The sequence below is a fragment of the Notolabrus celidotus genome, chromosome 4 (assembly GCF_009762535.1).
Source record: "Notolabrus celidotus isolate fNotCel1 chromosome 4, fNotCel1.pri, whole genome shotgun sequence".
NCBI lineage: Eukaryota > Metazoa > Chordata > Actinopteri > Labriformes > Labridae > Notolabrus > Notolabrus celidotus.
Genome location: NC_048275.1, coordinates 34453700 through 34478232, shown reverse-complemented (window position 1 = coordinate 34478232; position 24533 = coordinate 34453700). Strand labels below are relative to the sequence as shown.

At 42.3% G+C, this 24533-nt stretch overlaps 1 protein-coding gene across 4 annotated transcripts in view; it reads right to left on the bottom strand.

Annotated features, from left to right (window-relative positions):
• The window catches only part of tjap1 (tight junction associated protein 1 (peripheral)), a 68057-nt gene that overhangs the window by 12835 nt on the left and 30689 nt on the right, over positions 1-24533 (bottom strand). Inside the window, exons 2-9 of one of the 4 annotated variants that reach the window (XM_034681989.1) lie at positions 22507-22628; positions 22103-22152; positions 18326-18497; positions 17273-18253; positions 13369-13397; positions 11308-11469; positions 7949-8015; positions 993-1100 (exon numbers count right to left, since the gene is read on the bottom strand). In XM_034681989.1, coding sequence (XP_034537880.1) covers positions 993-1100; positions 7949-8015; positions 11308-11469; positions 13369-13397; positions 17273-18253; positions 18326-18445 — 1467 coding nt within the window. In that variant the 5' untranslated portion in view covers positions 18446-18497; positions 22103-22152; positions 22507-22628. The remainder of the gene's footprint in view (positions 1-992; positions 1101-7948; positions 8016-11307; positions 11470-13368; positions 13398-17272; positions 18254-18325; positions 18498-22102; positions 22153-22506; positions 22629-24533) is intronic. The other 3 variants (XM_034681991.1, XM_034681993.1, XM_034681992.1) reach the window with 3 other exon arrangements.

Here is a 24533-nt window from a genome sequence, read left to right as displayed (position 1 = left end):
CAAGCAGAACAGGGAGCAAAAGCAGGCAGTACACATCCTTTCCCATTTGTGATAATCGGATGATAAACGATTTATTTAACCACAAACAGATTTCAGCATGGAAGTGCCCCTTTCAGTCTGTTCTGGATCAAAATCTAAACTTCAGCCACAAATCTCCTTCATGCCATATCGCAAAAGCCAATCAGGGTTTAGACTTCCAAACTTCCTAAGATGCATCATAAATGATAGATCAGATGAACAGATGCTCCTCTGGGTGATGTAATGAACCGAGAAAATACAGTGTTTGTTTGCAGATATATCTAGAGGGGGAACATTTGCTTCACTTTTGACCTGAACGGAACGTCGCTTCCTCAAGTTGATGATTGAGCTGTAAACGATGCAGCACACAGAAAATAAAGTCTGGGCTTTCAGTCATTTATCACTAACTTTGAGCTACATTGGAAATACAGAGAGGTTTGCCATCATTCCCAGAGGCATTTATATCATCTTCAGTCGATAGCTGATGGTTTCCATGATTGGCATCCCTCTAACGGCGGCACAACAACCAAAGCAGAAGCATGGAATCCAGAGACAGAGGGAACAAAGCATGCTGCCTCTCAGTCCTCTGTTAGGTCCCTTTAATTGTTTACTAGACAATGAGCTGATTTTTAAATAGACAGTTATATATAGATATGTAATGAGGAGCCTGAATGCATCCTCAACATCCCAATGAGCCTGATCACATCTCTGGGCCAGTCAAAAACTAACAGTGACACTTGTGCTGCCCAGGGCATCAGAAAGGTCTTTAAAATCTAGTTTGATAGAAATTTGAAAAAACCCAATCCTGTTCCTGTCTTTATATTCAGAGTATGAACTGCAGAAGCTGAGATGGGAAGAAAGATATCAGTGACTGTATGTAAAGAGTTTTGAATGATGAATGAATGAATGAAAGCAGTGTTGAGACACGACCTGTAAGAGGATCAATCAGACTGTAACACTCCGTCTTTACTCACATTTAGCTCCTCCAGGCGGTCAATCGTGTTCTTTGCGTCCAGCAGTTTGTTGGTGAGCTCCACAATCTCCTGGTCCATCGTTTTTTTGTCCCTTTCCACCTTCCGTAGCTGTTGGAGAAGCAGGAACATGTTACATCAAATGTTTAGCACCGAGCTAATCAGGAGCCTGGGGTGGCAGGAGGCGGGCCTACATTCAGATCATGTGGGAAGGAATATTCAGTCTTGTTGAAAAGGTTAAAACCCTTAAAGTCTAGCGCAGAATGTCCTCAGGACTCAAACTGAACTTTATCCTTTATGCTTCATTAACATCAAACTTTAGATTCCACATTTATTCTCAGTAACCTTGATCCCCTGCGAGCTGAGCGGTTTATTGTAAGTGTTTATTGATACAGATTTCCCAGATCATTTGAATGCTGCATTAACGAGCAGCACCAACAGAGGCATTATGGGATGCAGCAATGTGGCTGCTGCTGCAAGAAGATGAAACAGATCCAGTCAGATCTTGATCGAAGCATTGAAGCCGAAAGGTGAAATGTCTTCATTAACTTTCTTGCAGAGCAGTGGAAAAAGCAAGCAGCCAACTTAAAGCTTAGGAAGCTCACGGTACGTAACATTTGTTTCAGCGTTTCCTGTTTTCACTGATCGTTACAACAGATCAGGAAATATTACAGCACTTATTAACGCTTTACTGCAAATGTGCAGCAGCTGGAGTCATGCAAACACATCATGGCTTGTTGAGTTTAAAGGCTTGTTTTGATGTTTTAAACTCTTATTTTGAATAAAACATGTTTGTTATACTTTTTTTAACAATATGAGGATAACTGAAATAACGGGGGACTTAAAGGATAATTCACCTTTTACTTTACTACACCTCCATGATAATCCAGCCTCTTTCATCATACTTATCTTTTATTAGCATCCCTGCACATCATTCTGAAACCAAACCTAGCTGGAGGCCTTTACTAGCTCTGAGCTAAAAAATGTAAGCTAGCTAACAGCTAACTAGCGGGATGTAGCAGTGGAACAGTTATTAAACAACCTCCTAACACAAGAGTTCATGTAGCACATGAAGTGAGCTTACAACTTATCTGATGTTTGCTAAGCTAACCCTGCTGCTGCTGTTAAAGGCTCATTTTTTCACTTTTACACAGTGAAGCAGGTCTGAAGTTTTTTACTTTACTGACTCATGTAGCTTCATGATGTTTAACTGAGTGACGTCCTGACCTCTCACACGGGTTGTGCCTGAAACACTCACTGCTTCAGGTAATGTTCACTTTAAAGCTCCAGAAAAACAAGAGGGGACCACCACATGTTTCCTTAAATTAGCATCTCTACCAGCTGTCACCCTCTGCAAAATAAAAACTACTACAGACTATGATGCTACAATAAACTACATGAGAACACAGCTATATTTATCATTACATTCTCATGCCTGAAACTGGTTTTTAAATGTTTACAAAACTTAGCCCCAAAAATGTTATGCAAATCTGTTACCAGGCAAAATAGCATTAGGACTGTAAGACCTCCCTGGGCCTGTTCTATTTTTCTATAAGAGGTTCTCAAAAGTGGAACACCCTGCCAACTGAAATAACACCAACACAAGATATAAAGACTTTTAACAAAAGTGTTAAAGCGTGGTTAAAGCAACATCAGAAATGTGAGCATTTATAACTTTTCTATAATGATCTATAACAGTTTGTTGTTAGTTTATGTAACCATGCTGTAAATATTCACTCTTCTTTTTCCACAGTTGTTATTGTAAGCATGTTATTTCATTTTACATAATCTTGATATCTTTCTATCTTCCTCAAAGATGAACTAGGCACAGGAGTTGGAAACTAGCAACTAGAAACTGTTTTATAACCAGTTAAAACTCCTCAGAGGAGCTTTAAGTTCAATTTATCTCTTTGACTTTCTACCTCATCGCTCAATTTTCAATGTTTTATGGTTATTTTTTCATTTTAAAGAGAATAAAAAACAGAGGATTAAACACAACTTGTTTCCAAAGTTGTGACAGTTTGATCAACTCAACAAGAAACAGAGGATGAAACTGCTCCTGTTTCTCCTTCAGCTCAAAGGGGTTCATAAAAAAAGAGAAAGAAAGGCATTTATGTTGTCAGGATCTGGTGCTGAAACACCTTCAACAGAAAAAGACACCAAGGAGGAAGAAAGAAGGAGGAGGAGGAGGAGGAGGAGGAAATGCTGGATGGCGGGAAGGATGGACAGAGGGTGAGGATGAGGAGGAAGAAGAAAATGAATGAAACGCAACTGCATGAACCCATGTCTGACTGACAGCAGCCTGATGGAGGTGATGATGAGGATGATGATGAAGATGAGTCAATCCGTCACAGAGCAGCGTGAGAGAAGAGGAGAAAAAAGAAGGAGAGATGAAGAAAAACGTCAGACAAAGAACGACAGAGCAGTTATTACATTTCTCTTAAAGTTGTGACATCATCATTCACATAGTCATCGTATTGAGACCAAAGAAAAACCGGGACGTTTAGCCTGATCGCCACCAAACTAAAGAGTGTCTCTCCTGGACTCTCATCCTCATTCCCCTCTTATTCTTCTTCTTCTACTTCTTCGTCTCACAGTGACTTCTGACCTCCAGATCTGTCACCAGTAGCGGCCATCCTGTCAACTCCAGTTTTCCACAGTTGATCGATGAACAGCCTCAGAGTGTGTTTTTATTCAGTCATCGATCCCTCATTGACTGCGTGATCAATGAGCCACACACACACACACCCCTCATTATTCACCAGGACGCACACACGACACACTTGCTACAGAGGAAATATAAACCATCAGATATCGATCCGTATCATGAACTCACTTATTCCAACGAGCTGTTCCTCCTTCAGACAGACGGACGTGAAGACAGCTTAAGATTCTTTATAATTATCATCACACACCTGTCCTCCCTCTGACTGAGATCCATAATCTTCCAGACTCAGAATGTACTTTAATACTGTGAGCAGCATAAAGACCAGCCTTCATTCTTTAACTAATCAGTCATCATGAAGTTCTGACTCAAGCAGCTCAGGTTTTCATCCGCGTTATGACTTTATGACGTGTGACAGTTTAGACTTCAGCCTCTGCAATCAGAACCCTATCATCATTACACAACCAGACCCTGAAACACTGTCCTGTGGTCTCACTGCCACACAGTGCTGATTCCAGGAATCGGACTTCTGGAGTCCTGGTTTGTAAAACTCATGACCCAACTTGAATTCAGACTCAAGTATTAACTGCATTGGTACTCCGAAGATGTATTTACTGATCATGTTTTCATGTGTTTTTATTTTGTATTAGTTTCTTTTCATCTAAAGGCCCTGATTGCTGGTATGCATAAAGTCTATGTCTGTTCTTGTGAAGCACCTTGCTTCAGAACTTGTTTTGTTTATAAGATTCTGGATACATGAAATCAACTGAAACTTAAACTGGTAATTGATTCAGTTTGGAGCAGCAGTGCTTGCACCTGCTGTCTTGTTTAACAACAGTTACGGTCCAGACGCCTAAAGAAAGGTCACAAATCACGTGTTTTTCTCTCCAAAGATTTTATAATAAAAGCGGTAACTCATGGATCAAGTTCTGGAGGATCTGAGAGGAGACAGGAATATTAAGACTTTTAAAAGTAAATTAAAGACCCATCTATCATTTCAATGTTAATTTATATTTATTTTCTAATATTCTATTGTTATTTATTTATTTTTAAAGATGGGGTTGGTAATCAGATTTAGATACACTTTTTGTTATACTGGTTAAAATGATCTTTATGTCCTGATGGAATTCAATACATAATGTGTTCTTATAAAAGAGCGAAGAAAAGCTGCTATCTACAGCCGGAGTAAACCTGGGAAAACACCAACCAACCAATCAGCCTTTTTTGGGTGCCAAAATTTTAAACCATTCAAATCCCGTCTCTCCGTTCTGCCCGCCTCTTGCGTACATTTCCCTGGCGTGCACTCTGAGTCCCCGTCTCCTGTCGCTGCTTCCCCTGACTCTACTGACTGCCCCTCTCGCTCGACCTCGGGCCTATCCCCTCTGACCCAATGAGGTGCTTTGCTCAGGACTGTAGTCCGGATCAGAGTCTAAAAAGCTCTCACCACGGGGCTCTGACAAGCAAAAGAATTCATGACATTCAGTAAGTCCTACAGAAAATGTAGATGTACTGTAGCGTCCGTCCGGACGCTGTAGGGATGACGAGCCGATTCGTGAACACGTTGAGCTTTAATAACCGGTCACTGTTGGCCGTGATCACGACAACCAACAAAACAACAATCAATGTTTGAATGAATGAAGAACTTGTCTCTCCTCTCTCCCGCTCACACACTCTACACCTCTCCTGATGCCTTCACTGACCGTCAACACTGTAGGAATTAAGAACATCTACACTGAACATGTTTAACAAACAGTAGAGCTGTTACAGTATTATATGTATTATAACTTTTCTCCTGATATCGTGTCACCAGTACAACTGGATAATGCTAGCATGACAGTTGTGAGTACTGACAGCAGCCATGTTTGTTTGTGTTTTTAACTTTCACTATGATAATGTTTTGTTGAGGACCGGTTTTGAATCAGTCACCATCATATGGTCGCAAGTCAGTGGCGCTCGTGCATGTGAGCGGGGGGGGAGGGGGGCGTCGTTTTGGAGGAGCTCTGAGGGAGGAGGGGAGGGGTTAGACGGAGTCCTGAGAACATGCTACATTCAAATTCATGCTAGTTTTCCGAGACTACCAACCCGAGCTTTAACTCTTACATTTGTATTATTTATCTTTTTTAGTTTATCTTAGACTTTTATCTTCACCTTTTTTATCGTCTTAACTAGTCATGTTTTTGGGGCATTTTTTGCCGTTACCGGATAGGGCAGCTGAAGAGGGACAGGAAATGTTGGGAGCAGAGAGTTGGGGAGGACATGCATTAGATGGTCGAGGCTGGAACCTACGACCTCTGAGACGAGGGCTCTGTATATAGTGCGCGTGCTTAGACCGCTACGCCAACGGAGCCCCTAACTCATCATGTTTTATCTCTATTTAATGATTTCTTAAACATTTCCCTTTGTTGTTTAATTATATACATTTTATTGCAATTTGTGTGCATTAGTCTCTACTTTTAAATCCATTTTTGCTCTATGTTTAGTCATGCTATATTAGATTTTTTGTTTTCCATCACTGTAAAGTACTTTGAATTACATTTGATCTGTATGAAAGGTGCTCTATAAATAAACCCTGATTGATTGATTGATGTGAAAGAACCACTGGGTAGAGGATGGGACAACTTGAATTGATGACCCCAGTAAACTGTGATGCTAAAGTTAGCTTACTTGTACTGTTGATTATGTTATCTGAGATTATTAGACGCCTGCAGTGATTCCAACACAGCAGAGACAATGAGTGCTTCTCCCCATTAAGAGAGCTCAAAGGGTACTGTAACATACCACCCAATAATCATTCAACATTTTGACCCACAGCTTTCTCTTAAAGGGCCAGCAGCTCTCACAACTGAAGACTGAACAACCAAAGTGAAGTGCTTAAAAACAAATCATAGCTGCACTCATTTTTAGCTCCTTGTATTTTTAATCACTGCTAACCACTATCATGGTTCATGTATGTTACTGTGTCTTCATATCTGTGGTTTTATGTGATTTTATGTCACTGGATGCTGCACATGTAACTACACCGTACATCGAAAGTCCCAACCAGAGGTGAAATTAAATTCTTTGTGCAGCACATCAGTTTCACCTCAGCTGTGTGACTGTATCAAATACCTATCAACAGAGCAAGTTGTTATCTTGCGTGTACAAGATAACAACTTGTTCCCACAAGATGATTATATTGTGTGCACAAACTATTTTTCTGTACGCACAATAGAAAACAAAGTCAAATTCAAGTGTTGCTGTTTTTCTTTGTTTCTGTGTTCCTCTGAGTTTTGTGTCTGCAGGTGAGAGACCTTGCTCCCTCCAAGAAGGACAAAAACCAACACTTCTCATACAAAATGATTTAAGGTTGATGTAAACTGTGGTCCATTTGAGATGATTGAACTACTCTCTATTTATGTATTTATTTTAATGACTTTATTTAGAGACACGCCCTCGATAGAGTAGGAAACTATGTGCAGCAGAGGAACTCAGGGTCAGAATCGAACAGTAGCCTCTGTACATGGAGCTGAACTGATGCCCCTAGAATTTAATTTACTCTTAATAAATTCATACAGATGGAATTAAAAAGAAGGCATTAAACACTTGACAGCAGAAATCAATCACACCATGTCAGCAGGAAAACTTTCATTATTTTCTTTTGTTTAAAGTTAGCTTGATGATTTATCTCAATGTAGAAAATGTCACCAGTGAGTAGTGATAAGTGCTCTTAATGATGGCAGTAAATCAGGTTTAAATCATACTTTAGTGGATATGATGGACAGCAGGAGCTGGCATGGAGGGGGGTTGCTCTGGGACACCAGAGTTAACTGTTTAGCTCTCTGAGGTGTTGTGGGCCGAATTAAAGGAAACATCAGTGAGGGGAGGAGCCCACTTCATAACCCCAGTGATCTGCTGGCTCTCCCTCCCCATCTGTCCTTTCTATCTCAGGCTTTGGGGGACATCAGGAGCCATGTGTGGTAGGTACTACATGTATCATAGAGGTCATAGTGGGGTGGGATTCCTTCACTGAAGTGCTCATCTGTTCTTTCACCACAGCTGCCTTGTGTTTATCTCAAATTCCTGTTGTCATACAAGTTTTTGCAAACTCAAGAGAAGTGAAACTAATAAAGATCATAAAATAATCTAAACATCATCTTGACATTCAGAGAATCACATCAGGACTGTTTGTGTTTCAGCACAGTAACCTATCTGAGTGACACATTTGAAGAAGTTGATCTATGTTTGACTGAGGATAATAAAGTGTCAGAGGTCAGAGGTCAGGAGAAGATGAACTTGAAGAAGTTAAAAAGGTTACCAGAGCGTGAAGCTTCTCCTCCAGATCCTGATTGGCCCTCTGAGATGCTGTGTAGCTGTTCTGGAGTCTGGAGAGAGAGAGCGAGAGCGAGAGCGAGAGCGAGAGCGAGAGCGAGAGCGAGAGCGAGAGCGAGAGAGAGAGAGAGAGAGAGAGAGAGAGAGAGAGAGAGAGAGAGAGAGAGCGAGAGCGAGAGCGAGAGCGAGAGAGAGAGAGAGAGAGAGAGGAGAGAGTGTTACTGAGCATGCTCACTTCTTCTCAGAGCATGTGTAAAGGAAACATGAAACATCCTTTGAATCTTTGTTTAAACTTTCAGATTTTATTTTGCTTTACATCCATTACAGGGGATGCTGTTTCACTTTGTAAGGCAGGGACAGTTTTTCAGAGTCAAAGTTGAGATAACATCGAGTCAAACACCAGTCACTGCTGAGCTTCAGCTTGAGGTTGATCACAGAGTCATATCTAACTCTGCACTGAGCTGATAGCTGTGTCACGGTCACGTCACAGCAGAATGAGGCATCCTCTCGACTAAAGGAGTTTCATCTGCAGAGACCTATTAAAGGATACTTCAGTTCAAAACAGGAAAAAAGCCTCAAATGATTAAACTCAAACTGAGTTTCAGGGCTAATTTCCTCCCTCACCCCTTCTTTCCTCCCCTCTTTCCCTCCGTCCTCTCCTTTTTCTCTCTGTGATGATGAATCTTCTGCCTCATTAGACTCACACTCGCTGACTTCCTCCCTCGTTTACAGTCTGAAAATCAGAGTGATTATTTCTCTACAGAAACTCAAATGTAAAAATTAAAAAAGTTTTTCTTGCTGGACGAGTTTTACCTTCACCCAAACAGAAGCCTGAACAGAATGAGCCTTAGAGCTTTGAGGTGAGTTCAGTGAAGTGACGGAGAAATGACAACAAACAGATTAAAGGAAGCATCATGTGATGTTTTTATTGTAAGAGCTTGTTGTATATGTTTTATTGTTATAGTGGATCTGCCTGTGTTCCACTTATCAGTCATTTCACCCCCTCATATCCTATCCAAGGTTTACTGAAGTGTTTACTTCATACATTATCTTCAGTGTGTATATCTTTATGTCGCTGCCCACAGTCTTTCATCTTTGCTTCATTCTCTCAGCTGTTTTGTCTCGTCTCTTTTCTCCCACAGGAGACAGAGTGATTCTACATTAACTGGCAACCCTTTTGTCATTAATATGGTAACAGTTAGTCCTCAAGAATCTGTGATTACAGCCACATCAATAACAACAGTCTCCTGTTGAGAAATAGTAGACTGTTGCTATGGAATATTGACCAATCAAAATCAAGAGTTAACAGCCATGTATAAATCAGGGTTAATAGAGCAGAGTTAATACAGCATCCTAAAAAAAGAAGCATTTCAATTCAAGCCTGTGTGACAACCTTTGTTTTGGGGCGCCGTTCGTAGAGTTGTGCAAACTGAAAATAACAACAACAATTCTCCACATTTAGCTCCAAACGTCATAAAAACAGCCATAAAGAGATTTCACAAGGCTCAGACAGTACTGACCCAGTCTATGGTCCGGACAAGCTAAGTTGCTATTGCTAAGTCTGTGTCACTTTAAGAAGCTTTTATTTTGATATTTCCGCTGCTCTGAGTCGGTGAAAATTCCACATAAAAGACTGGTTGTCATGGGTTTTCAAAGATGGGATCATTTAAAGGATGAGGAGAAGCAGAGAGTTTTATCAGCTGTGATGTGTCAGCATGTTAGATTACATGAATCAAAAACGTATGATGACCCTGATCTTAACTCACACTTTCATTTCCCTCTGAGTGGAGATAATCCTGTTACCTTAAACTACAGATTAATTATCACCATGTCAAATTGTTTTGTCACATTTTAAATACCTTTAAGTTGCTGTTTGTCGATAAATAAAAATAATGGCAGTTATGATCGTCCGTTAGATAAAGGCTGGTTTATACTTCTGCGTGGACCCTACGCAGAGGTGGTCGATGCAGACGTGAGCACGACATACTTCATGCATCGATGTGTCCGTGTCGCTCTGCAATACTCCGCTGAAACTCTTGAGGGCAGTGTGATCTCTCTGATAGTTGGGTTGTGAGTTTCCTGCCCCGCTACATTTAAAAAAAATAATAATTTCACAGCGTTTCAGAGCGTGTTATGTTAATCTACAGCTGATACATGTTGCTGTTTATCATACAGACATGATTACAGGGAAGAATCTCGTTGGAGGAGATGAAATAAATGGACGATGTGCAGGGATTCCGAAGTGCTGTAAATCTGGGAAATACAATGCCACAGAGTGGACCAATCACAGGACTTGCGGTCGTGTCGATTCTACACATCATTACATTTTGAAGGAGGTGCGCGTCAGCTATGTGCGTAGGTACGAGAGCTAGGCAGACCTATGCTGTATAAATCAGTATAAATCAGGCTTTATTCAGAGGCAATGAGGCTAAGGGGAGTTATGATGCATTTATGTGATATTGGATACATCGGAAAAATGTGTTTCCGAGTTGGTAATGCACGTGAAGATCTCATATCGGAACATCTCGGGCAAGAATTAGGTACCTGACTTACCGACTTGATGGCATATTGGTCATCAACATGACGGGGAAACTATTTTTTAAATCTTTTTTAAATCAAGACACTTTTTTATTAATTCACATATTGCCCATCAACTTTTTGCACAGATATAGTTATCACATGGTATCACCGTCAGTTGTTGTCCACATAGAATGAAGCTATTTTTAACATTAGTGTGGTATTAAACCCTTAAATAGCAACTTAGCGTTAGCTAAGGCAATATTTAGTATTTATCATAATCCAACCTCGATTAAGTGGTCAAATATAGTTAGGTTAAAACGAACCTTCCCAACTGAAAGCATGTGAACACACCAAAGTCAGAATAATGACTTCTCAACCCTGAAACTGAGACCATCTGAGGAGCACATGAATGCAACATTAAAAAGCTTTTCACTGATTGGTCCAATCAAATGAAAACGTCATATCTGTTACAATATTTTGATTAGATTGGATAATACTGATCAATAAGTTAAGATGAACCTTACATTTTTATGGTGAAACTAAACAATGTCACATCTTATATTACAAACTGACAACCTATGGTTTAGTGTGGACTTGACATCCTAACTTAAGACACAATAACACTTTGAGCTTAGTACAACACCTGAACTGTCACCTGCCTTACCAAGACAACAATGAATACACAACAAACCTCATCACAGGAACAACCAGAGACAACTAGGTTGATCCAGATCACCAGACCCTGATCCATATCACCGGACTCTGATCACCAGACTCTGGTTAGCCGTATCATTGGATCTCGATCTGCTCCATCAGTGTACTCACCTGCGGAACTTGTCCCTCATCTTATCCAGGTCGTCTCTGGTCCTGTTGAGCTCCGCCTCCATGTAGTGACGGCTCCCGTCAAACTCCGCCTCCATCGCCTCCATCTTATGGTTGGTGAGAGAGAGGCGGCGCTGCAGGTCTTCATTCTGCTGCTGGAGGATTCTGGGTGATGGAAGAAGAAGAGGACAAAGGTCACACAAGAGTCCAAGGAAAGGTACGAGGAGGATTCAGCAGGAGTCAGAGGAAGAGGACTGTCAGAAGTTCCTGTCAGAGAACCAAACAGCCAACTACTCTCTTAACTACAACAAGCTACTTTTTCTATTATTGATTTCAATAAAACATTTAAAATAACATGTTACGATTGCGACCTGCTTTTTCTGTACACTCAAGAAGCACTCTCCTCTGCTTCATAACATATGCCTGTCTGACAGTGTGAGCCGCTCCTTTGCACAATCTGTAGCCTGTGTGCCGATGTGAGGAGCCCAGCTAAATGAAACTCTGTCACATTGAACAGAGAGATCAAATCCTGCTGGGATGTGAAACTCATACAAAGTGTTCATCACTGTGTCAATTGTTCAGTATAGGTGTGTTTTTGGATGGGGGAGGAAGCTGCAGTACCCGTAGAAAACCCACACATGCACAGGGAGAACATGCGATCTCCACTAAGAAAAGCACCTGGGATTCAAACCAGGAACCTTTTTTTCTATGAGACAACAGCGCTAACCCCTACACCACCATGCAGCCTTATGTTTAGATAAAATAAACATAATGTAATATTATAATATAACAACAATAATCTGTGTATATGATGGAGAGTGGCATTAAAATATGCCAGGGTGTCAGGCCCTGTCCCCCTTACTGGCTCCTCACAGGCTGACTCCTCCATATGTTTGTGGACTCAGTGATCTGTGGTGCTAAGAGAACCTGACCACACTAACACTGGGTGGATGTTACAGAAGCCACAGGTCTGCTGAGTAAAAACTACAACACACCACAGATGGGATAAGCAGAGCTCATCCATCTCGAGGTGCACTCTTCCCGTGTTGTTTCATGTAGCAATATAAAACCCATCCAATAATCTGACCTCATTATGTTGTTTACAGTGTGAGAGCCATTTCTGCACTTTAGGACAGCACAGCTTTTAGCTGCTGCAACAGTCTGCCGAGGATGTGCAGAGGAAGTAAATAAGTACATTAACTGGAGTGCTGTACGAGAACACATTTGAGGTGTGTGGACATGACAGAAGTATTCATAATATTTCTTCTGCTGTTTTTACTACAGTATCTTTAGTTACTTTACAGATTCAGATTTGTAGGACAAAATATTACAGATAATAAGGTGATGTACTTTTAACATAGACTGTATAAATAATGGACGTAGTATCCGTGACGTCACCCCTCTGTTTCTGAAGCGCTGTTCTAAAGCCAATCGGCAGCGGCAGTCATATTGGAAATGTTGAACTCAACCTTCTGCTGTCGAGCGAGTGTGAGGTAAAGAGGCGGGCTTTGAGCCTCTTGGCAACAGCTACAGTGTTCCCGCCTGTCAATCAAGTCAGCTGTGCTTCTAATTATGTAAAACTTGTAATCTAAATATCTTCGAAATTGCTGTGTTGTGAAAAAATTCATCCTTTAACGTGTAACAGAGAGATTCTGTGTGGTGTAACTACCACGGTTTGTTTAACAAATTACAATGAAGAACTTTATTCCAGCAGATTTTAAGATGATTAAATATTTAACTAATACTTCAGAATGAAAATTGGCACAAAAGGGAGACAGCTTTACACAGCACTGTTTAAAGTTCTCCATTGCAAATGAAAAGTGAAAGTACAGACATTTCCTCTGAGGCAGGAGGAAGCTGGACTACTGGAACAAGTTCAAAGGACTACTAGAAATGTATTGATTTCAGTTCACTATTATGCAGGATTTGTTGTGTTTTTTTTACTGGTCTTCAGAATAAACTGCTGCATTTGATGGTGTTACATCTGTTATTTGGCTCTGGAGCAGACTCAACCAAATAAAGTCATTAAAAACAACAAGCAGGAAGAATAGAAGACATTCTCACCTGATCCTGTCAGACTCTGATAAAGGTTCCTGAAACAGAAGAGACACGGTGTGAACAAACACGACGAAAACAAGAAACATAACAAAGAACTGAACAGTATCTGCTCACTCTCATGATTGAAGAAGTTATCTGACTGTAACAACTTTTATTACATGGTGGTGCTCTCCTAATAAACACAGAGCAATGAAGTCAGTTTGATTGACAGTTGAATGATGGCAGACTTAAACTGACTTCACTTTCTGAAAGAGTTACAGTCAGTCAGCGTGCTCAGGCTGTAATAACAGCATTAATTCAAATACAAAGTCATCAGCATTTTGAAACACTCAGAACCTCTAACTTAAGTTGTCTTCATGTAACATCTTACACCATAGAGTGTATCATAGATGGACGTAGCATCCATGACGTCACCCATCTGTTTCTGAAGCGCTGTTTTGAGGCCAATCATAAGCGTGTTTTAAACAAATCATTACCCTGCTGTGTTAAATACTGGATTCTGATTGGTCGAAACCCCCTTGGGACATTAATGCTGCAGTAAAGAGTTGTGACACATTTAGTGTACTGTTCATGGTTTCCACTCTTCCTGTTGACAGTCTGACAGAAACGTTACTTTCTGATAGCCTCTGAGGACAACGTGGTTAATGGTTGACTGTCAACAGCAGAGAGAAGACGAAAGGAGATCTTGAGAAACAGTGAGGGATGTTAAAACACACAGGGAGTCTGTCTGGTGTGTCAGACACCAGACAAACTGTTTCACACATCCATGGCATGGATATGTTGGTCCTAAATTCACTTTTATGATTTATTAAACTACATAACAGTTTGTAGCTTTAAAACTGTTTTTCTGCCTTTATTGGGAGACAGGACAGAGGAGAGAGCCGGGAGGTGGGTAGACTGAGTCAGGAATGACTTGCACTAAAGGGCTGCAGGTCAGGATTGAAACCTAGCCGCCCGCAATGTGCAATATAGTAATTTAATCCATAACATCATTTATTATTATATTCATCTGCTAAAATGTGCACTCTGGCTTAGGCTAATTTAACTTATTCATGTCTTTGAAAGTACTTCCATACCTTTCTTTGTACAGATAGTATTTTATTATTTTTATTTTTATTAGATTTTAGGTTTCTATATTTATTGTCCTTACTGTCTTGTTGTTAAGTGCCGATGTTCCAATCACTACGTCAAATTCCTTGTGTGTGTGAGCTCACTTGGCAATAGAGCTTTCTTGATTCTTCTTTGAGGACTTTAACCTCTGTACAAGGGGGACAGGATTAAACCACTGAGCTCAACCAGTGCCCCTTAAAACTGTTTCATACCTGACCTTTTAATGGAAGACAATGTTTTGAGTTATGGTCTCCAGCTGTCAGATGGCACGTGGATAATATATATTATTGATTACTGATTAAGCTCAAACAGGCTGACTGAAACCCGAAAACGTTTTCCCCGCACAGACGAGGGAGAGGTTGAGAGGTATGAGCCTTTCATTACACTTCATTATCACAGTGAGGATGTGTCTCTGTTAACAGACACGAGTCATGGGCTGCCGAGCGGCTCAGCGAGTCGTCACATGATTGATGTGTGTCAGTGATGTCAGGTCAGTAAACGCCGATGAAGCGACATGGTTCAGATGTTTTTCGTTTCTTTATCTGTATAATCGATCCCTGTCGACTTGTGGAAACACACCCTCACCCGGCATGCACTGGAGTTTTCATCGATCACCTACAGAGCCGTATTATCAGTGAGTCAGCTGCTGTGACCGGAGCGGAGTAAAGGCCAATCAAGTTGTCCGGTCCTGCAGCGGCAGGTTCCTGTTCGGGTGATTTGTTGTTGACACGATCCATTTCCTCAAGTATCACCATTGGAAATCGATATAAAGACCATGTACAGATGAAAAGCCTGCGGCTGGTTACATAAAGATAAATCTATGTTTCATCTCCTGGACTCTGCACTGTTGCATTCTGGGTATTTCAGGGATCATTCAAACCTATCAGCAGCCTGTTTAAACCCAGTGTTTTACTTTGTTGCTCCTGTGAGGAACTCTGTGCTGTGTGAGGGTCTGGTGCCTCTTCTGTCCATGAACAGGAAGTCCAAAGAGACTAATTTCAAAGTCATTAAAATGGAAATTTAAAGTCCAACTAACCAACCAGTCTGAAGGTTAGAAAACACCCAGAGTACAAGTACAATTTGATTATCACGGCTAAACACGAGATCACAGAGTCTGAGGGTAAAAGATGCCCAAGTAGCAGAGTGAGGCTAAGGTTAGCAGAGCTAGCACCACCAGCTTTGAGTCATCTTTACAGGTTAACGTCCACATACCTGTGCTGGTTACACATTGCTCAAGTCGAGTGGTTGTATGCCAGTTTAACTTGACATAGACAACTTTATCTCCATTTTCTGGATCAAATAGTGGGTGACTGTGCTACATCTCAGACACAACATATGACCGCAATCAGGTCTACAATAAACTAAATGTTAGTTAGATCAGTGATTCTGGTGCCAACTAGCAAGGGTGACAATGTTTAATGGTTTAGCTGACTGAATGTGCACACCTCTCTGCCTTAAGGGTCGAATGTGTCGCTCTTTGTGAATCTTTGCAGTGGACAAGGTAACTAATAACACTGTATCATCTCATCTCAGCCCTCTCCTTTGCAGCTTTTTCAGGCATTATTATAACAAATGTATATCGTAAGTTTAGTCGCTGACGGACTGGTTTGCGTCACTATTAATTTGAGTTTTTTATAAACCAGCTTAAAACCACTCAGAGTATTTAATGTCAAATTCACAAATTCCCCAAACTACATCACAATTTGTTTATACATTTTTTTTGAATGGATTTTTTTTCAGGCTACAGCAGCATTGATGTTTATCAGCCATTATTACCCTTCTTTCTTACTGACCACTTGGCTGTGTTAAATACTTGATCATGATTGGTTAATATCCAAAAGCAGCAGGTACAACCTGATCACATGTCATATCAAATCAGTCCACAGAGAGGAGTTTAATGTTTCAGCTGGACGTGAATTGAAATGTTTGATGTTAATTCATCTTGAAAAGAGGCTGATAGGAAACTTTCGCTGTGGGAGAGTCACTGACCTCAGAGTCAGGGGGATTTTATATGTACATAAATCCTTCCAAATTAAAAAATCATCTTTAAATTATTATTTGTGTAAACTTGTTGTTGATAGCGGATAATGAGCGGGATAATGTTTAGTGAATGGGTAGTTATGTATATACCGCAACTTTGTGGGGCCCTGCTCACCCTGTCACCTTACTCTGTAAGTCACAATGAGGGATCAGTATCAAAACTACTCACAGCGCCATTAAATAAAAACTTTAAAGTGTTCAGATCAGAGCTAAAGCTAGGGGAGGAGGTGGAAGTCGCTGGGAACTGAACTAAGCTCAATAATTAAAAGAGGATTTAAAGTGATGATAATGTTTGTTTTATGATAAAATACACAAATCCAGACATTTTATTTCTTTGTCTCAGTATCTAAGAATTGTGTTTGTTTTGAGGTTCTGTAGCTCTGCACTGTGTCTAAGGTTTATTCAGTCTGAGCAGGTCTAACATCAACTTAAAGCCAGACATCCTTTTATAATGAAATCCTCCTGCAGACACATTAATAAACAAACTATTACCTCCAAGTTTCAGACTGCAGATGAACCTCCTGAACCTTCTTATAATTTTAACTCCGAGGTGAGTGACAGACATTTTCATCTTCATCACTTCAGAGCTGTAATCTGGGACTTTTGGCAGACTGTAACTCTATTTTATCACGAGCAGGGGTCGGAGCCAAACACAGAAGGATTCTCATCAGACACTTTTGATGGGAAAGGACAGAGAGGGGGAGGAGGAGGAGGGGGAGGCAGGAGAGATGATGAAGACATTCGTCCCCCTCTGACCTACCTTCATTTGGGACAGATGACACTGATTAGAAACAGGAGGTTTGTGTTTGTGTCTTTGTGTTTCCTCTGCCTCACGGGCCCCCATCTTTACCCCTTTATTCAAAACTTCCTCTTTAGACCGAGCCCCTTCTATGATGTCACCATGCCCTGGCCCCGCCTCCTTGTCCTGCAGGGGCTGGTACCAGCTATCAGGCCGCTGTATTACTGAAATCCAGTCATCCCAGCGGCGACTCCTCCCTGTGGATAAATCCCCCTCCTGTTGCCTCCTGTGGTGGGGGCGGCACCTGCGGCGCTCCTGGGCGGGGCTTCCATGCTCTCTGGAAGATGCTCTCCCAAGCATTGAGAGTCTGGCAGGGCTCAGAACCTGACAGGTGATCTCATCTATAAAGTTAGAGAAGCGGACCTTCTCCTCCAGGGCATGCATCTTCCAGTTCCACTCATTCCTGCAGGGGGAGGGCGGGGCTGAGGACCGGCGTGAGACTGGCGTCCTCGCCTCTGTCCGGTCCAGGGAGCGAGAGGCTTTGTTTAAGTGGCTTCGCCCCCTGCATTCATCCAACAGCTCAACTGACTTTGACTTCCTGATGACCTCATAGGCATGCTCCACGCCTAAAAGGGCTGGCTGCTTCAGGATGCTCTTTGGGGTGGTGGCGGTCTGGGTTCGGTGAGACCAGCTGTGATGCTCTCTTCTGGGGCTGCGGCTAGGGGAGTTTTTCCTGGCTGCTACAGGGCTTCCATGTGTCGTATAACCCTCCTTCACGCTGCTGATGAAGGGACTCACGGCATGGCGAGTGCTCGTGGTGATTCCTGACACCTTCGTTCTGCCTCGGCTCGTCCGGTTAGACCTAGCGGCGTTGCTGCTGCTGAAGAGTGGCGGTGGTGGGATGCAGAGCTCCAGACTAGACAGACTCGACACCTCTAGTTCACTGTCAGACATGGGGATTGGTGACGCTGGGGCACCATGCCGTGACCCGGCACTTTGTGGCTGATTAGAAGAAGCAGCGTTTGAGATGTAGATAAAATGCTGCAGAGGGGTTGGAGGTGCGTTAAGGTTTACCTGATTGATGTCGTGCTGTGGCGCGGGTGGTGGCGGGCCGACGGGCAGGGCTTGGCGTGTCTCACGGTGCTGCGGTGGAGCCTTGCGGTATGGCTTCCTTGCAGGGGCCGCACTCGTCATCCTGGGCCCTACTTCCTGTCTTCCTCACTTCCTTCCTGTCGGCGTGTCAATCCTGCCAGCAGAAGAAGAGTTAAAATGAGGTACCAAGTGACGCAGATGCCCACCAACAGCCCACCAACAGCCCACCACGACGCCTCAACCACAACTGGACTCTGCTGCTCACATTGCTGTCACACTCCCTCTCACTCTCCCACCCACCCCCCCCCCCCCTCTCTCTCTCTCTCTCTGTGCAGATCAATGCTCGCTCGGCCCTCATTAACATCAATCATTCCTCTATCCCTACACACACCTACATGTGATTTGTGTCTGTGTGTTCACAGTAAACATTAATGTTGAATGTTTGTGAGCAGCAGACTGTGAGGACACTGGTTCTACAATACACATCTCATCTGGGAGACAGAGAGTCTCCACAGGACGAGTGGAAAGTTACACAAGTCCCCAAAAACCCCTCTGACAAACTCCTCCTTACTCTTACAATAAGACAGACTATTACTGTGTGTGCTGTGTTAAAAGAGAGTAGGGTGTGTGTGTGTGTGTGTGTGTGTGTGTGTGTGTGTGTGTGTGTGTGTGTGTGTGTGTGTGTGTGTGTGTGTGTGTGTGTGTGCGCGTGTGTGTGTGTGTGTGTGTGAGCCTCAGGCAACACATTGATCTCAGTTTGTTTCCAGAACAGGAAGAGCAGCTCCATTGATCAGAATGAGGCCAACGCTATCGTGTCAGCGTTGGCTGGCTAATCAGGGTGACATGGCTAACACTGCTAACAGAGCTATCAGGCCACGGCACACTGTGATCCCACAAGCTCCCCATGATTCCCATTAAAATTAATAACAGTTATTATAGAGAAAAATACTTTTTCTGGCCAACTTTTCAAAACTTTTCTCATCAAAATTACAAATTGAAGTGAGACCGATCAGGACTCTCTGTAGGAGTGTTTCTACGAGTGTGTGCTGTCTGGACTGAACGCTCTGTTTCTGCTCAATGACCCGCTCCATTAAGAGTTTGTCCACGTCACATGACCATGTTCTGTTCTGAGGAGACCAATGATGGGCCATCGATCACTGTGTGACTTTTTGTGAGTCTCTTACACACACACACACACACACACACTCTCTCTCTCTCTCTCTCTCACACACACACACACACACACACACAGACGTCATCTTCTGCAGCCATTTGAAACAAACATCACGTGCCGCCCTCAGAGTGAAAACCATCGATCATTTCTTGAAGTTTCACTGCATCATTTCATTTCTGTTTGTTGCTTTCACTAAAAACTACAATACCCATGAGCCTCTGCTCCTGCTGCCATGTAGAGCCATGTGAAAGCAGCTTGGTGGAAACAGATGAATCTTTCATTACAAAGTGCTATAATTAGCCTTGGCTGTATAATTTAAAAAGGTCTGTTTTTAGCTGCTGGTGAAATGCACTCTGGGAGTTGTAGTTGACTTTATTCCTCAAGGTTTTATGGCATTAAAATTCATGTAGCATATTTCTGAGACGACTCTTCACATGGAGGAGCTTTGAGCAGCATGTTAGAGCAGGAAAATGAAGTCGTCTGCTGGATAAAGACCTCACAAATCCTGAGCTGCATGTGTAAGAGAGACCCTCATTCCCTTAAAGAGCCGCTCACTGCAGTTTTTAACAAACAAAGATGAGATCTAATTTTAGCTTTAGAGCAGACAATAGAACAACAAGCTTTCAGGTGGCTAATCTAACCACCGTCAGACACAGGTGAGGGCAGCAGGACGTCTTCGCCCTGTCTGACTGAAGCTTCTGAATTTTACATACAATTGCCTGGAGCAATTTTACCCAGCATGCTCTGCTCTTACGCAACACTCAAACATGTATCTGTAATGACTGTTTTTTTAAAGATCTTCTAATAACAATCACTCTGCAGGAGGCTCCTCTTCTCCTTTCTATGACATTTTCTTTTTCTTCTTCATGTTTCTCTCTCTCGTCCTCTCTCCTTCTTTTGTCCGTTTTGCATGTTTTATTCATTCACTTATTTCTGCCCTCATTCACTGCTTTCTTCGCAGCATACCCGTCTCTCTTCTTTCCCTAACTTTGCTTTTCCCATTCTTTCTCCCAGTCTTTACCCTCTTTCTCTCTTATCCCCCTCCTCATATTATTTCTCTTCCTTTGACAGGTTCAAATATTTTACAGGTTTATCTTAAAGGCACTGTGAGGAGTTTCCAGGTGTTTTTGAATTAGTGTCACTCTTATACTGATGTCTCTTCATGGCCTAGATAGTAAACAATATGAACAGTGACAAAATTAGTTATTCCTTTAGACTGAATTTTAGCATCCGGGTCAGATTCCCCATGTAAAAAGCTGAGCTGATATTCATCACGCACCCTGAAGTATCTTCGTTCAGAGCTCTGCTGGTAAAGTTTAGCGAGTTCAAGCAGGAGGAGTTTTTCTACTTCAGATCATTTCATTTTGACGTAATGTTTTGTCCTCATGTCTGATACTGGAGCAGGATTATCAAACGGACGTACATTTTCTGTTGAAGTTTCAGACGGAGAAACTCTACAATCAGGGCTTTGCTAGCTTAAAGAGCTAAACGTCAATGAACAGAATTTAATGTTGATGCTTTGCTGCTCTTTGAGGACTAAAGAGTTAAACTGTGTGCATAGTTACGTTCAAAAATGTATTGGTTCCCCAGAGCTCACACATACCTCTTTTCAACCAACACAAACCGGGTTGTATATCCGGGCTGGTGCTCGCGCTGGCTCAGAGCTGGTTGAACTCGTGAACCAACACGGCATCCGTTTGTTTTTCTGCCCGCTCGAGCCATGAGGCACGTCATGACGTCAGATTTACATACGCGCTTTTCCCAGCAGCGCTAGCACGAACTTCGCCTCAACAACGATGTCAGACCACGGCAGCTTGTCTCCTCAGCCAGCCACTGCTTTGCCTGGGAATCCATTAGTCTTTATTATTTTCATGCTGCAGGACAATGGCGGAAACACGTTTGGTTTGTGTTTTTTATCACAGCAACCCTGCCTTCGGCCCTGACATAAGCGGTTTGCGGTTCTAGACCAGCAAAGAGATGGAGCCGCTCTGGAACCGGTTTTCCCGGCCGGGAGCCGGTCCACTCGCAGTCGAAACACGAAAAAACGGTTCTCAATTGAGAGCCGGCTCTGAACTGCCCCTGAAACTGCCTCTGTCGAAAAGGGGTAATAATGACACCGGGGCTGTTGCAGGTAACGTTAAAGCGCTATGTCTGCTCACCTTCTGGAAGCTAGCTAACGGTATTAAATCACAGTCCTGATAAAAGTTGTCTTGAACAAACTAATGTCGGATTAAAAAGAAGAGCTGGATTCATTTATTTGATTCAACAACAAATGCACCCTTTAATAAGAGCTACATTTGTTTAGGACAGGGGGTTGGTGGTGCTCATGAGAAATGTAGTCCTCATCACAGAAAACACTTCTGATTTTCTCCAGAGGGGTCACCAGAATAAACATATAATGAAACTCCTCACAGAGCCTTTAACTCGAGGTTTACTTACTGAATCTTATAAATAACAGCGAACACGTCTGATGAGGACGGTTTGTTTGGACTCTGTGTGTCTCAGAGTCTACAGATCTACATTTTTCCAGGTTTTCCAGGGTTTTTCAGGATGCTATATTATTAGTTTATATTGTGTGTTAGTACCTGATGTGTGAGCTGCTCCAGCACTGACTTCATCCACGGAAACAACGCTGCTGAAAACAAACACCCAGGATTAGCTGCTCAGGTTCACATGATGGAAACTTTCACTGAGATAAAAGACAGTAACAGGATCTGCTGACTGAGATACAGAGTGCACATATATTTATCTAAACACAGAGCCTTTCATCACGCTCTTTCAGTTGAGTTCACAATGACTGAAACACATTTGACTCCTTCATTGATGAGCTGACCTTAAAAACATGAACTTGATTCTGCTCTCTGAATTAAAACGTAAAATACAAATTAGCTGTTCAAAAGAGAGAAAAGAGCCAAGGCCACAGAGGTTGCGTGTGTGTGCGTGTGTTTCTATCCTTGTAAGGCCAATCTGTCCTTGAATAGATCCTCACCTCATACGTCAGCACAGAAAACTCCTCATCTTCTCTGCAGCGTCTGTCCTCACACACAATGTCCAGTTCCTCCTCTTGTCTTCTCTCTCCTCTGGGCATGTGAGCCCCCGGCTGCCGATCACCTGAAACACAAGACGGTCGGATGGAAAACCATGAGTCAATGCCAGCTGTCAGTCAGCCTGCAAGACAACACAGAGGGCACGATGGAGGAGGCGCTGAGAGGACGAGCTGGAATCAGGTTGAAGCTAAAAACACAAACAAAGACGAGCTAACAGCACTGAATGTAGGTTAAACATGAGCTAACAGCTCAAAACAAAGACAAAGAGCTAACAACACAGATGAGAGAAGCTAGCATATAAATAATGATGAGACAGACTGAAAGTTTAAAACACTGAGCTCATGAAACAGCTAAAAACAGGCTCCCATTTCATATTGCAGGCTACAGCCAGGCTCAAAGCTAACAAACTAAAGCTACACACAAGCTTAAAACAAACAAAAACAGTCTAAAGATAGTTTATTAACTAAAAAATATTTTAAAAAGTTAGTTTCTTGTCCAAGGTTAAGCTGTCCAGCATTTAGCCTGATATACAGTGGGGCAAAAAAGTATTTAGTCAGCCACTAATTTTACAAGTTCTCCCACTTAGAAAGATGAGAGAGGTCTTTAATTTTCATCAGAGGTACACTTCAACTACGAGAGACAAAATGAGAAAAAAAATCCAGGAAATCACATTGTAGGATTTTTAAAGAATTTAATTTTAAATTATGGTGGAAAATAAGTATTTGGTCACCCACAAACAAGCAAGATTTCTGTCTCTCACAGACCTGTAACTTCTTCTTTAAGAAGCTCTTCTGTCCACCACTCGTTACCTGTATTAATGGAACCTGTTTGAACTGGTTATCTGTATAAAAGACACCTGTCCACAGCCTCAAACAGTCAGACTCCAAACTCAACCATGGCCAAGACCAAAGAGCTGTCCAAGGACACCAGGAAGAAAATTGTGGACCTGCACCAGGCTGGGAAGAGTGAATCTACAATAGGCAAGCAGGTTGGTGTGAATAAATCAACTGTGGGAGCAATTGTAAGAAAATGGAAGACCTGCAAGACCATTGATAATCTCCCTCGATCTGGGGCCCCACGCAAGATCTCATCCTGTGGGGTCAAAATGATCATGAGAACGGTGAGCAAAAATCCCAGAACTACACGGAGGGCCCGTCTGAAGTTTGCCAGAGAGCATATGGATGATCCAGAAGAGGATTGGGAGAATATCATGTGGTCAGATGAAACCAAACTAGAACTTTTTGGTAAAAACTCAACTGGTCGTGTTTGGAGGAAGAAGAATGCTGAGTTGCATCCCAAGAACACCATACCTACTGTGAAGCATGGGGGTGGAAACCTCATGCTTTGGGGCTGTTTTTCTGCAAAGGGGACAGGACGACTGATCCGTGTTAAGGGAAGAATGAACGGGGCCATGTATCATGAGATTTTAAGCCAAAACCTCCTTCCATCAGTGAGAGCATTGAAGATGGAACGTGGCTGGGTCTTCCAGCATGACAATGATCCCAAACACACCGCTCGGGCAACGAGGAAGTGGCTCTGTAAAAAGCATTTCAAGGTCCTGGAGTGGCCTAGCCAGTCTCCAGACCTCGACCCCATAGAAAATTTGTGGAGGGAGTTGAAAGTCTGTGTTGCCCAGCAACAGCCCCAAAACATCACTGCTCTAGAGGAGATCGGCATGGAGGAATGGGCCAAAATACCAGCTACAGTGTGTGCAGACCTGGTGAAGACTTACAGGAAACATTTGACCTCTGTCATTGCAAACAAAGGTTATGTTACAAAGTATTGAGTTGAACTTTTGTTATTGACCAAATACTTATTTTCCACCATAATTTACAAATAAATTCTTTAAAAATCCTACAATGTGATTCCTGGATTTTTTTTTCTCATTTTGTCTCTCATAGTTGAAATGTACCTCTGATGAAAATTACAGACCTCTCTCATCTTTCTAAGTGGGAGAATAGCAAAATCA